Here is a 13752-nt window from a genome sequence, read left to right as displayed (position 1 = left end):
CAGACATCTTTTGCGCTCGCTGAATGAAGGGAGGAAATCCCGTCTTTCCTCCCGAATGCTCAAGCGGGTTTCTGCGGGGTTTCCACTGCAGGGAGGTCCATGCCTGCAGCCATGAGGACGCCACTGGGATTCCCCTCCCCACAGCGTGATGCCAGATCGGCCCTCCACAGAGAGCTCCCGGCATTCCGCTGGCCTCCCAGAGTGGTTGGGGCTGGTTCCAGGCTCACCCCCCCCTCCTGCTCTCTTCACCGGCTGGAGCAACCACCGGGAAGCCAGCGGAACTCCGGGAGCCTTTCCCCCATTCTCACCGGCGACCCCCTGTAGAGCTCCATCAGCGACATGGCCGGGCTGGCGGGGCACACAGCCGAAGAGGCGCAAAGTGGCGGAGGTTAGTCTGCAGGCAGCCCCGGAGCTGGAGGGGGGTGCACAGGCAGCGCAGTTCCGACAGCCGGCTTGCCCCATGGAGAAGTGCCCACGACCTTTGCTCAGCCTCGGCCAGATTTCTCTACCCGGCGAAGGGCGGCGGGCGGGCAGGGAGGGAGTAGCCGCTCCCTTGTGGCCAAGTAGGGGAGGCACCGAGCCCGGCAGGGGAAGGCAGCTGCCTGGCTCCACTTCCCTACGTTCGCTTGATTGGCGCACCGCTCGCCCTCTGCCAGCCGAGCCCGGGATGCCAGAGCGTGCCGCCCTCAACAGGCCTCACGGTAGCACAGCCAAGCTGTGGAGGGCCAGCCCAGATGCCCTCGGCTCTTCACCCCCAGAGCGCTCCCAGGCACCCTTTTCTTGAACTCCCCAGCCGAAGCCATGCTTTCGCTCCCAGCCCTCTTGGCTTCCGTGGAGGGTCCCAAGGCAGCGTGGCAGGCGGCGTTCCTCTTCTGCAAATAGGGCTGGGAGCAATGCGCTGGGGAAAGCAGGGCTCTCTGGAGTGGGGAGACGCATACTGTGCCTGAGTCCCATCTTTTTTCCTCACACACACAGGCCCCTTTTCCCAGCCAGGATCAAAAAGAGGAGCAGCCTCGAGTCTCTGTCAGGTAGTAAGGTGGCATCTTGACGTCCCTGGAGAAACCCCCTTGTACTTCCGGTTGAGAAAGCTGCCTTGTCTCTCCTTTTTTCCTTTTTTAAAACTCCCCTGGAAGAATCTGTCAGACAATTTTACCAGCTGACCAAATGGGGAGGGAGGGAAAGGAAAAGTATGTGGATGGGGAAGGGAAGGAAAAGAAATAAATGGATGAAAAGGGAAGGAAAGAAAACGGAAGGGAAGACAGAAATGTGAGAGAAAGCAAGGAAGAAGCAAGTAGGGAAAAGAGGGAGAAAGGTGATGAAAGAAGGAAAGAAAAAGGAAAGGTGAGAGGAAGTAAAGGAAGGAAGGGACAATGGGAGAGAGGGAGGGAAGGAAGACACCCACCCCATCTCCCCCCCCCACCAGAGACCCATGGATTTCCCCCCCCCCACAGGCACCCTGCAACCTGAGTGATGAGCTGGCCACGCCCCCCCCCAGCCATTGACTTCGCTTGTCAAAAAGTTGCAAAAGGTGATCACATGACCCTGGGACACAGAATGTCATAAGTATGAATCAGTTGCCAAGCATCCGAATGTAAATCACATGACCCTGGGAATGCTGCAACATAAGTCATAAGTGTGGAAAATGGTCACAAGTCACTTTTTCAGGGCCATTGTAACTTTGAATAGTCACTAAGCGAATTGTTGTAAGTCGAGGACTACTTGTACTTTATCAGGTTTTTTTCTCTTTTTTTTGGTCAAGTTTTTGACACCTTGCTGGGCAACTGGTGGTACTCGGATAGTGCCTTATCCTTAAAGTGGTACAATGGGTGAAAAGGTTGAAAAGCCCTGTTCTATAGAACCCTTTTAGAATGTGAAAAGAGTTTGAAACAAATTCTTAGGACCTTTTCACTAATGGTTCTAAGACTGAAATATTTTTATGCAGAATAATATTTATTAGATGGTCCTTCAGCTATGAAGTAATAGCAAAATTAGTTAGATTTCTTCTGCTATTCTGGCAGGTGATTAAAAACTTATAAAAGTAATAATAAATTTTAATAAAATGTTCATTATGTGATCCCCTTTCTCTGTTTCTTTGCTTTCTATTGTTGAGACTTGTAGATAGTTTTGTCACTGTTAAGCAGAAAGTTGTATTGTGTAATATTTGAATTGTAATATCCTGAAGAGCGTGATCTCAGAGATCTCTGCTGACTGATCATTTTTTGTCAGTGCCATTTTATTTTTATAATTTCAGTCTGTTATCAAAAGTAATTCCAAAATCAAAACTTGTTTTGAGTGTTTATTCACAATCTGTATTCAAAGTTCAACTTTTAATTATAGTTCCAGTTCATAACCCGTATGTCCAAAACGCTCTAAAGTTACAGGAAATTTATTTATTTATTTATTTGTTTGTTTGTTTGTTTGTTTGTTTGTTTGTTTTATATACCGCCCTTCTCCCGGAGGACTCAGGGCGGTGTACAGAGCAATAAAGTAAGAATACAATAAAGCAATAAAGTGAGAAAATTTTAAAACCCAAATCCATCAGGCCAGGCCGGCTTGTTGGAATAGATAAGTTTTTAGATCACGCCGGAAGGAGCGAAGGTCGGGGGCCATCCGGATTTCAGCTGGTAAGCGGTTCCAAAGGATTGGCGCACCCACCGAGAATGCTCTCCCCCTGGGGGTCACCAGCTGACATTCTCTGACCGGTGGCACCCTGAGGAGGCCCTCTGTGGGAGCGCACAGGACGGAGGGATGTTGACGCTGGCAGTAGGTGCTCCCGTAGGTAAACCGGACCCACGCCATGTAGGGCTTTGTATGTCATCACTAGCACCTTGAATTTCACCCGGAAGGCAACTGGAAGCCAGTGCAGCTCACGGAGCAGAGGTGTAATATGGGAGTATCGGGAGACCCCCAAAAGCACTCGTGCAGCTGCACTCTGCACCAGCTGAAGCTTCCGAGTGTTTCTCAAGGGCAGCCCCATGTAAAGAGCGTTGCAGTAGTCAAGACGAGAGGTCACAAGTGCATGGGTGACTTTACGCAAGGCATCCAGGTCCAGATAGGGTCGCAGCTGGCGCACCAGACAAACCTGGGCGAAGGCCCCTCTATTCACAGCTCCTATATGATCTTCTAAGGAGAGCTGTGAATCTAAGAGGACACCCAGATTGCGAGCCTTATCTACGGGGGGTAATAACTCGCCCCCGATATTAAGAGATGGAATAATCTGAACATCCTGACATGCCGGTATGTACAGCCATTCAGTCTTGTCCGGGTTGAGTTGAAGCCTGTTCCTCCCCATCCATTCCCGGACCGCTTCCAGGCAACGGGACATCACGTCGAGGGCATCACTGATGTGGTTTGGGGTCATGAAAAGCTGGGTGTCGTCAGCATACTGATGATAACCCACTCCAAAACCACGGATGATCTCACCTAGCGGCTTCATATAGATGTTAAACAGGAGAGGTGAGAGGACCGACCCCTGAGGAACTCCATAAATGAGAGGCCTCGGGGTCGATCTCTGGCCACCCGCCAACACCCACTGTGAACGTTCCAGAAGGTAGGAGAACCACTGAAGAACAGTGCCTCCCACTCCCAATCTCCTGAGACGCCGCAGTAAGATACCATGGTCGATGGTATCAAAAGCCGCAGAGAGGTCTAATAGGACCAGGACAGAGGAATGACCCCTGTCCCGAGCCCGCCAGAGATCATTCATCAGAGCGACCAATGCCGTCTCCGTGCTGTGTCCGGGCCTGAAACCCGATTGGTATGGGTCTAGATAATCAGCATCTTCAAGGAACAGAGGAAGCTGATGCGCCACTACGCTCTCAACAACCTTCGCAAGAAAGCGAAGGTTGGAGACCGGGCGAAAGTTGTTTAAAACAGCTGGGTCCAGGGAAGGCTTTTTGAGGAGGGGTCTCACCACCGCTTCTTTCAAGGCTGCAGGGAAACTGCCCTCTTTCAATGAAGCAGTTACCACTGCATGGATCCAGCCTCGTGTCCCATCCCGAGCCGCATAAACCAGCCAGGAGGGGCACGGGTCCAATAAGGATGTAGTGGAGCTTAGCTTCCTCATGATCCTTTCTACCTCGTCCAGAGTCACAGGATCGAACTCTTCCCAGATAACATCAACAAGACTGTCCAAGTTCCCATCGTCAGACTCTGCCCAGTTGGAATCCAGACTGGTCCGGATCCGAGCGATTTTGTCCAGCAGATGTTGGCTAAATTTCTCAGCACGACCCTGCAAGGGATCCTCCTTCACCTCTAGATTCAGGAGGGAGCGGGTCACCTTAAACAGGGCGGTCGGGCGATTATCTGCGGACGCGATAAGGGTAGCAAAGTAATTAGACCTTGCCCTCCTTAGCGCCGCGAGATAAGACCTCGTAAAGGACCTTAGTCGCGATCGGTTGGATTCGGATCGGCTGGATCTCCAACAGCTCTCTAGGCCCCGTCTCTGACGTTTCATCTCCCGGAGCTCCGTAGAAAACCATGTAGCCCACTGGGATCTGCAACGGGTCAGGGGCCGCATGGGTACAACTCGGTCGAGTGCTTCTGTGGCTGCCTTTTCCCAGGCTTCCACCATGGCACTGGCCGAGCTATGAGCAAAGGAGGCAGGTGGGGGGCCAAGCGCTGTTTGGAACCGCCCAGGGTCCATTAGCCGCCTGGGGCGGTACCATTTCGTTGGTTCAGTAACCCCACGACAGGGAGTGGCAAAGCGAAAGGTCAGCCGCAGGAGATGATGATCTGTCCATGACAGGGGCGTAACAATTGGAAAGCCCCCACCCAGATCATCTAACCACTGTCCAGATAGGAAAATCAAATCGAGCATGTGTCCTCCTACATGAGTTGGGCCCTGGATTATCTGCGTCAGGTCCATGGCCGTCATGGAAGCCATGAACTCCCGAGCCAACTCAGATGATCTCCCCAGGGATGGTAAGTTGAAGTCACCCAAGATCATAATTTTGGGGAACTCAACCACCAGTCCCGAGAGGATGACAAGAAGCTCGGGCAGGGCTGCTGCTACGCGACTAGGTGAAAGGTACACTAGCAGCAAGCCCAACTGAGCCTTAGGGCCACATCTAAGGAGGAGAGACTCACACCTGGCTATTTGGACAACAGTGGCCTCTCGCGGATACAGGTTCTCCCTCACCGCTACCGCCACTCCCCCGCCTCTTCCCTGAGCCCGAGGCCTGTGTAGCACCCGGAAACCTGGTGGGCAAAGATCTACCAAAGGGACACCACCCTCAGGTCCTAACCAGGTTTCCGTAATGCAGGCCAGATCCGCATGTTCACTTTCAACCAAATCTCGGATGAGAGGAGCTTTATTGACTATGGATCTGGCATTAAGATATACAAGCCTGAGCTCAGGTGGTTGATTATCTTCGCTCCCGGTACCACGGGCCAAAACCAGAGGGTCGGAGTGCATCACCGCTTGAAGATAGCGGGGACGCACTCCCGGATGTTGATGCGGTCCTCTGTTCGAACACCTACTGCCATTCCCTACCGTCGTTGGAATAGGTAATCCCAAACTCCGCTTCGGGGCCCCGAGGGTAGCTAGTCCAAGCTCCCTCTCAGCGTGATCAATCTCAGGCCTGGCCTGAGTAGCGGTTGGTGGACAGCTCCCGGTATCTTATTATTTATTTATTTATTTATTATTTATTTATTGTAATAAAATAGAATTTGCTTATGTTAGCTTAGCTTTCCAAAGAATTGTGACATAGTAGGATTTACCTGTTAGTTTAGTTTCCCTAAAAAAATATTGTGGCCTCCTTGGGTTTACTTAACTTAGCTTCCAAAAAACCTACAGGTTCAGGTTACAGTTGTATTGATGTAGACAGTCATGCTGCTTCAGTGACAATAAGTGTCTTTTATCAGCTTTGACTGAATTAACAGTTGCATTCTTATCTTGAAGAGAAAGACCTGGTTTTGTGACTCTATTGGTTTGTACCATGTTTCCCTGACCTGGTCTTATATATTTTTTTGCCTCAAAAGAGGCAGTAGGTCTTATTTTCAGGGAATGTATTTTTTCCCCGACACCTGCTTTGCCTTGCGGTGGCAGCACCAACAATCCTATCCAGCAGGAATCCGCGTGGCTGCCAGCCCACTTCTATGACCTCTCACGGCAGGAGGCCACATGGCCTGTCACACTGCAGCCATGAGCTAAGGCAGGTGGGGGAGGGTATGGTCTGCTTGCGAATGGGGCACTTGCAGACAGAGCTAATAACTGTTTCAAAGCACCCCATTTGCAAGCAGATGAAGCTTCCAGTCTCCATCAGATCTCAGTTCAGGGGGAAGTGTTTGGGTGCCTATGGGGCACGTGGAAACGGAGCAAATCACACAATTTCCAAGTGCCCCATAGGTGCCCAAACACTTTCCCCCCACCTCTGCCTCCACGCTTGGATTAACCTGTGCTGCGCCAAGGGGCTGGCACGCTGCAGCTGCTGCCGGACTCTGTCGGCCCCCGTGTGCTGCCGCCACCTGTGCTGGCCAAACCCGCCCCAGCTTATTTTGGGGGTAGAGCTTATATTAGGCCCAACCCCAAAAATCAGGCTAGGGCTTATTTTGGGGGTGGATCTTATTTTGGGGGAAACATGTTAATAGCCCTCAATTGCGATTGTAAGTCAAGGACTACCTAAGTTGAGAACACAATAGATTTTTATTTATTTACTTATTTATTTATTTATTTATTTATTTATTTATTTATTTATTTATTTATTTATTTATTTATTTATTTATTTATTTAAATTTATATACCGCCCTTTTCCCGAAGGACTCAGGGCGGTTTACAGGGCAAAATTAAAACAAGACAATATAAAAATTAAAATAAAATTAAATCAATAGCCCCAAAATTTAAAATTAGAATTTAAAAACCTTAAAACCCCTCAGTCCAGGCCAGCTAACTCAAAAAGCCAGGTTTTTAGGTCCCGACGAAACGAACAAAGGTTGGGGGCGATCCGGAGTTCCACCGGCAATTGATTCCATAGGGCAGGCACGCCCACATAGGTCATCACCAGCACCTTGAATGAATGAAGCCAATGTTGCTTGACAAAAGGTTAGGAAGGATTTGAGCAACGCCCACCTCTGCCAAAGAGGCATATATTGGAAATGAAAGGAACTAAGTCAGAAAAGGAGAGCATAGACAGGCAGGGCATTTTTTTTACCGATGATCTCAGGAAACTGAAAACTAGTTATTACTAGTGGAGGATGTTGTAAATAGCAAAAATATTCTTTAGATGTATTCCAAACAGAAAGAAAAGAATGATAGTTTAGCAGCTATTCTGTGAAGGTGACAAATTTCTCGAGGTGGATAGAAAAAGCAACTTGGTTCCTATTCTAATCTCCAACTATAACAACAAAAAAGCATTCAGTTTACCAGGATATTGTGAAGAGAAAGACGAAAAGGGGAGAAGGGAAAGACTGAATCCAACAGAAGCAGAGTAGGGAATATCGCTGTATAAATAGTAATTTAATGTACACCTGTTCAGTGACCATTCAAAGTGTCTATGGAGATTTTCAATCATCCAGATCCAGCCCTCAAAGATGTTCACAAATTATATCTCATCCAGCAACAGCAGCACATGAATCTGCTGAAAGTCCCATCAAAAACATTTTGTGAATTTATCAGTTGTCTTCTGAGCCCCATTCAAGGTGCTTGCAATGGTGTAAAGAGCCTTACATGGTTTAGGACCAAACTATCTTACCTATCCCATGTAGTTTGTCCTGCACTCTTAGATCATTGGTAAAGTTTCTACCTTGGTTCTACTTGCTAAGATTACTTTTGTCTTCCTCCACATTGTGGATTTTCTTCCAATTTAGCCTTTAGAAAATCTAGTGCATTTTCATTGTTCTAACTAACTTGTTTTGTTTAAAGGTGTGTTGCACACTGTTTTAAGGTTTACTTTAATTCTGTGAGCTGTTAAGGACTGGGCACCATGGAAATCCTCTAAATTAAAAAAATACAAATATTATAATACTATGAAAACTTACACATTCATTTATAGCAGTGAGCTATAAACTGTTAAATACCATAAATGCAGGTATATTTTCCAAGTGTACCATCAGAATCTAAGACAAGATGCTAGCATAACCTCCGAGCTTTGCCCAGAAATGTCACATATGTCAGTCATCTCTTGGTTTCCCTTTCCAAAAGATTGGATTCGCGGATATATAACGTATATAAGTTCTGTTGAGCATAGTCATCACTGTTTTTCAAACAAACAACATTTACGGGAGGTTGGTGTAACTTTCTGGGACCCTCTTTTCTCTCCAACTCATTCAGTCTGTCGCCTGATCGGAAGTTCTTTTTGTTCTCGAGGTGAGTTGAGTCAGCCTCCCTCACAGCGCTGCTAAAGCACGAAGGGAATATTGCTAGAGGAACTGCACCTAAATTGTCGTTAGGTCTGCCCGGGGAAAGATTCTCGCCTGGCTTTTCCCAGAAAAGACGGCCGCTGTAACCGCCTGGGAGAACTCCTCCAATCAACCATCCCCTCACCGCAGCGGTCCCTTCGAACAGTACCGGAGGAGCTCGCAAGGGGGCTCTGTTGGGCAGCGCGAGAAGACACGACTTCTTCGAAAGCGACTTCCGTGCGCTGCCATTTTCATCGGCCCCACGTAGAAGCCGAAGCCTTTCAATTCCGGAAGAAGCCGCTTGTTGCAGTCGCGTCCGTTGGAAGCAGGGAGTTGCGTGTTATATAGCACCGCGTGCTCAGGTACCAGAGGAAGGGCACGGGGCAGTAATTTGTAGAGGAGCTGCTGCATTTCGAGACCAGGTCCCTGTCATAAGTCTCCGGGTTTTCAGCTTCTGATCATTTTATGAACAAGTCCGACCGGTGATCTTGGCAACAGCACGGCAGAGGTTTACTGTTTCTTCGTCTGGGTTGTCGGTTCAACTCTAGGCTAACCCACAGCCCTGGGATTTCCTGCCCAAAGACTGTCTAGATCTGACACATTCGCCCATTAGAATAAGACCAGCTTGGTGGCCATGGCTCATCTTGAAAAGATAGCAGGAGTCCTTGGATGTGGGACACCCAGGAAACCTCTCATATTTAACATTTTTATCCTAAATAATGACATTTTAACTAGGCGGCTTCAGAACTGCCACAGTTTAGAGGAACAAATTAACACTGGTCGCTCATTAGAAAACTTCCTATACATTGCCTCTGCTAGGGGGAAGTCCAGGAATATTTGTACAAATTTTGTATTTCTAGGATCCTGTGTAGTTTTGGAAAGCAGGAAAATATTATTTGGGAGTAAGGACCCATCAATGCAAACTTGTTTACAAACTGCACCCAAATCTGTTTTAAACAAAGATGGAAATTGCTTTTCAGGAGTGTTTCTGAAGAAATATATTTTTGACTTTATGCACAAATAGGAGATACTCCCATTGTAGTTGGCGTTTTGGGGAGCCACAAATATGTTTCAAGCTCATAGCTTGTTCTGTTTTGTCATACTGGTCTTATGCATTATTTTTCCATTTATAGAAGCAAACCAATGGCAAAAAGCCTAAGAAGCAAATGGAAGAGAAAAATGCGAGCAGAGAAGAGAAAGAAAAATGCTCCCAAGGAACTGGCCAGATTGCAGAGCATCCTGAAAACCAGCAGTGATGTTGTAATGGATGAAGTAAAGAAAGTAGCAACTATGGTTTCTGCTGAGAAAATCTTAGAGAAAAAGGATTCAGACGGTGAATCATATTTATTGTTACGTATGGCTGTAAAGCAAAGTTTCCCAGTCTAGGCAACTTGCAGATGTGTGTCTCTAATTTGAGAATTCTCTATCCAGCATAGATGTTGCTGAGAATTATGGAGTTAATGCATGGATCTAGAAGTTGCTTAGACTGAAGTTGTTTTAAGATTTGTAACAAACAGACTCTGAAAAATTGGAATCATGGTACTTTATGTCCCTCACCTGATACTGCTCTGTTTTCATTCTTTTGGTGCTGCTTTTTCTCATATTTCCCTTGGCTATGTAAATCTTCCCTTTAAAAAAATTAATACCATCATATAGATGAGACTGTTGTGAATTGACAGATGTTTTTTCCACTAACCAGATGGCACAGTTCAGACATGTCAAACTCACGACGTCACGTGACGTCGCACAACGTATCGGGACGGTTTTGCCATTGCCGGCAATGGGATGGGCACAGCTTCCGGATGATGCGTCCGGCCCACAGGCCAGCAGTTTGACACCCCTGGCATAGTTAGTGCAGAAATAGGCCATATTATGTGTGTTATCTTATTTATCCAGTGAATATATCCTAGCAAAAAGACTAACTGGAAACTCTGAGAGTGGAAGAACAGCGCTGTTAATGAGAATAATGTGGAAGAAGTTTATGAGGATGACCTGTGGGATTGGTGCCTATTCTTTTGAAGATAGACAGTGGAAAGCAAAAAAGGGAAACATTGTAAATTATAATCAGAATGATGTTTTCATTTGGCTGTTTCTCTTATTGAATCTCTGTGTTTTTTTCAGAGAAAGACTGTCTTAACTAAAAAATTTGAAACTGTTTTTAAAAACCATCGTACAGCAAGCATACATGAACTCTTAGTCCCTCCCTCATTTCATAGTTCTTCACTCTCAGTATTAGAATAATTTATGCTACTACAGTTTCTTTTTTATTCATTTTAACTCTACTGTTTTGAGGTGATAATAGTAATTTACTTCTTTATGTGTGTTTTTTCCCCTAGATGGAAGTAAGATGGACATGGATGTCAAAAGAAATCAGAAAACTCTTCTAGATCAACATGGACAATATCCAGTATGGATGAATCCCAGGCAGAGAAAAAAGCTAAAGGCAAAACGTGTCAAAGGGAAAAATAAGTCTAAAGCACCAAAAGGATTAACTTGGTAGACTCTGGTAGATGTTAAGAAATAAAAGGGGGTGGGGTGGGGGAAAGAACTTAATGGTTTATGTCACCAGTCATAAGGGGCAAATTTCTTTTTTCTTGTTTCAGATGTTCAGATTAATAAAGTTTCAATTATCTATGTACAAACTGGACTATAATTAAGCTAAACATAGCTACCATCCAATGGCAACCAAATTTCCATCAAATGCTTTAAAATATAATTGCCTTAGCTTTTCAGAAAAGCAGATGTGTTAAGTCAGGTGTAGCAAAATAAGAGCTGAGTCTTAACAAGAATCCTTTTATAAAGTAATATTTCATGGATTGCTGTCAATCTTTATATGTTTGTTCCGTAGTAAATCTTTAATGTGTCACAAGATTCTTGCTCATTCATTTCAGTGAAACTTAGCTCCAGCTGATTGTTGAATTATTCTCAACAGAACTAAGTACTTCAGTTTTGAACCTACTACAACAATTTCAAATGTATCTGGCAGAAATGTACTTATTTTGTTCTCATTTCTCATTCTTAAATCTTTTCAAATCTGTTAATATTTAATTTAATATCTAATATAAAGCCAAAGTTAACATTTAGGGCATTGAAGTGTGAATAATAGCTTTGGAATGCCACTGGTTTTCAGGGGAAAAGTTTTGTGTAATATATATAGTATGGCCAAATAAGTATATGTCTGCAAGTTCTGTTTTGTTCTGGCCTAGTATGACAATAGTGGATACATCTGGATCTTTGTTTTTCCTTTCAAAAGAATAAGACTAAGTATAATACATGCATTCTTTCCTGAAGGGAAGTCCTTGGAGAATTCAGTGCAGTGTATTTTTGAGGAGAGTTGCATAGGGCTATTTTGTAACATTACAGTTCTGTACAAATGTACAGGTGGGGGTGAGGTCTAGTCAACTTAGCTGGAATTACAAATAAGCTTAATATTGGACTATAAAATATTCAGATTTTAAAGGAGAGATTTCAGAGTTTCTTAGTATTAATGTTACTATTAATTTTGAAAAATTGAATATAATGTGAAATGTAATTGAGTTTTATTACATTATGGAATGGCTCTGTTTCTGTATAAACAATAGTTTCTGAAATATGTTTTACACTTACAGTTAGCTGTATAAATAGAACTAAAGAATGTTTTATAAAACTCTTCTAAAATCCCTCCAAATATAGAGCAGGGAGGACTTAAAGCTGTTGAATATAGTTTGATTGACATAGTTCAACTGTTTTTGGCTACATGGGGATATTTTCTACATTATGACATTTTATTAGTCCAATTTATATAGCTGCCCATCTCACTGAGTTGACTCTGGGCAGCACACAACAATAGATAATATAAAAACAAGGGATGCAAATTTTAAAAAGCCCTAGTAATAAATATCTTTAAAAACCCAAACTTAATAAGGTGGTCCTCAACTTATGATCACAATTGGGCGCAAAACTTTTGTTGCTAAGCAAGACATTTAAGTGAATTTTGCCCCATTTTACTACCATTCTTGCCACGGTTGTTAAGTGAATCTGGCTTTCCCACTGACTTTGCTTGTCAGAAGATTGCAAAAGATGATCACATGAACCTGGGACATTGCACCCATCATAAATATGAATCAGTTGCCAAGCCTCTATATTTTGATCACATGATCGGGGGGGGCTACAAAGGTGGTAAATGTGAAAAATGGTCATAAATCATTTTTTTCAGTGCCGTTGTAACTTTGAATAGTCACTAGACAAACTTGTAAGTCAAGGACTACCTGTAATTTACAATCTTATAATTTCAATACTTCTAGGTACCTTCTGGGAAGTTTTCTTATATCTCAAAACGAACAATCTTGCTCTATTTAAATAATCAAAACTCACCATGACTTCCATTTAAATAAAGAGTGTTCCTTGTCTCTTAGATCAAGTGCCACACTAGGGAAAGAGTGGCATGTTGAGGGATGCTCTTAAAAATGAGCAATCGGTAGCAAGCCCAATTTCTTATTTAAAAATATATAGGTAGAGATGTTTTAAAATGTGAAACAAGAAAATAATTATTGATATAACTCTTTTCATGCCTGCACGTACTTTGTGTAAACATCACCATTCATTACACATTAGTGATAATGATGCAGACATTTCTGAAAGTCATTAATAAAGAAGTCCACAGATAATCTCTTCAACCAGATCTTGACAATTCTTTCCACCTTTTTATTTGAGTCAAACAGATGTCCATAAAAACATTCCTTCAATTTGGGGAAAAGTAGAAGTTGTATGGTGCCATATCTGGACTGTCTAGTGTATGTGGTCAGATGATGAGATCCAACATCACAATGGCCTCATAGGTAATTGTGAAGTATGATACCTAGCATTGTCACATTGCAGCAAAATTTCCTTTCTTCCAAATGTTTCAAAGTTCAGTGTTGAGTTGCTACCAGTAATGAAGCCAGAGTCAAAGAAATTCACAGTGCCATCTGCATATTAAAAAGCCCTACAACCATGAGCTTTTGTGATGAAGCCTGGGTCTTGTTTTTTTCATAAATGAAACTTTATGATATTCCATGGATTGATGCTTTGCTCATAATGATGAGGCCAAATATTGCCTTCATGATAATGCTGTTAATAAATTACTCACCTTCATTCTGATAATGTGATAACAATTGTTGGCAAAATTGAACTCTTGAATTTTTGATTTCTATGTGGTCAGCATGCAAGAAACTCATCTTGCACAAGCTTTCCAATATTGAAGAACAATAATGTGCCCTGTATGTGTCTGCAAATGCCAAGCTTAAAAGAATTTTCCTTTTAAGTGATCTGCTGCTTGTCTTTGGTTCAACCTTTGTGATGTGAAACATGTTGGTTGCTGTTATAGATTCATCATCACTTCATGCTTGATCACACAAATCAGCACTTCCCAGTTAACCATCTTTACATTTCTTGGCC

The 13752-nt window shown here is 44.1% G+C and overlaps 1 protein-coding gene across 1 annotated transcript; it reads left to right on the top strand.

The window, feature by feature from the left end:
• Positions 1-8554: 8554 nt before the first annotated feature.
• Positions 8555-11206, top strand: LLPH (LLP homolog, long-term synaptic facilitation factor). The gene is made up of 3 exons (XM_081331034.1): positions 8555-8699; positions 9471-9670; positions 10674-11206. Exons 2-3 carry the CDS (start codon positions 9481-9483, stop codon positions 10835-10837), a joined length of 354 nt encoding a protein of 117 aa, XP_081187160.1. The 5' UTR covers positions 8555-8699; positions 9471-9480; the 3' UTR covers positions 10838-11206.
• Positions 11207-13752: the final 2546 nt, after the last annotated feature.

The sequence above is a fragment of the Vipera berus genome, assembly GCF_964194415.1.
Source record: "Vipera berus genome assembly, chromosome: 6".
NCBI lineage: Eukaryota > Metazoa > Chordata > Lepidosauria > Squamata > Viperidae > Vipera > Vipera berus.
This window is presented reverse-complemented; position numbering and strand designations above follow the sequence as displayed.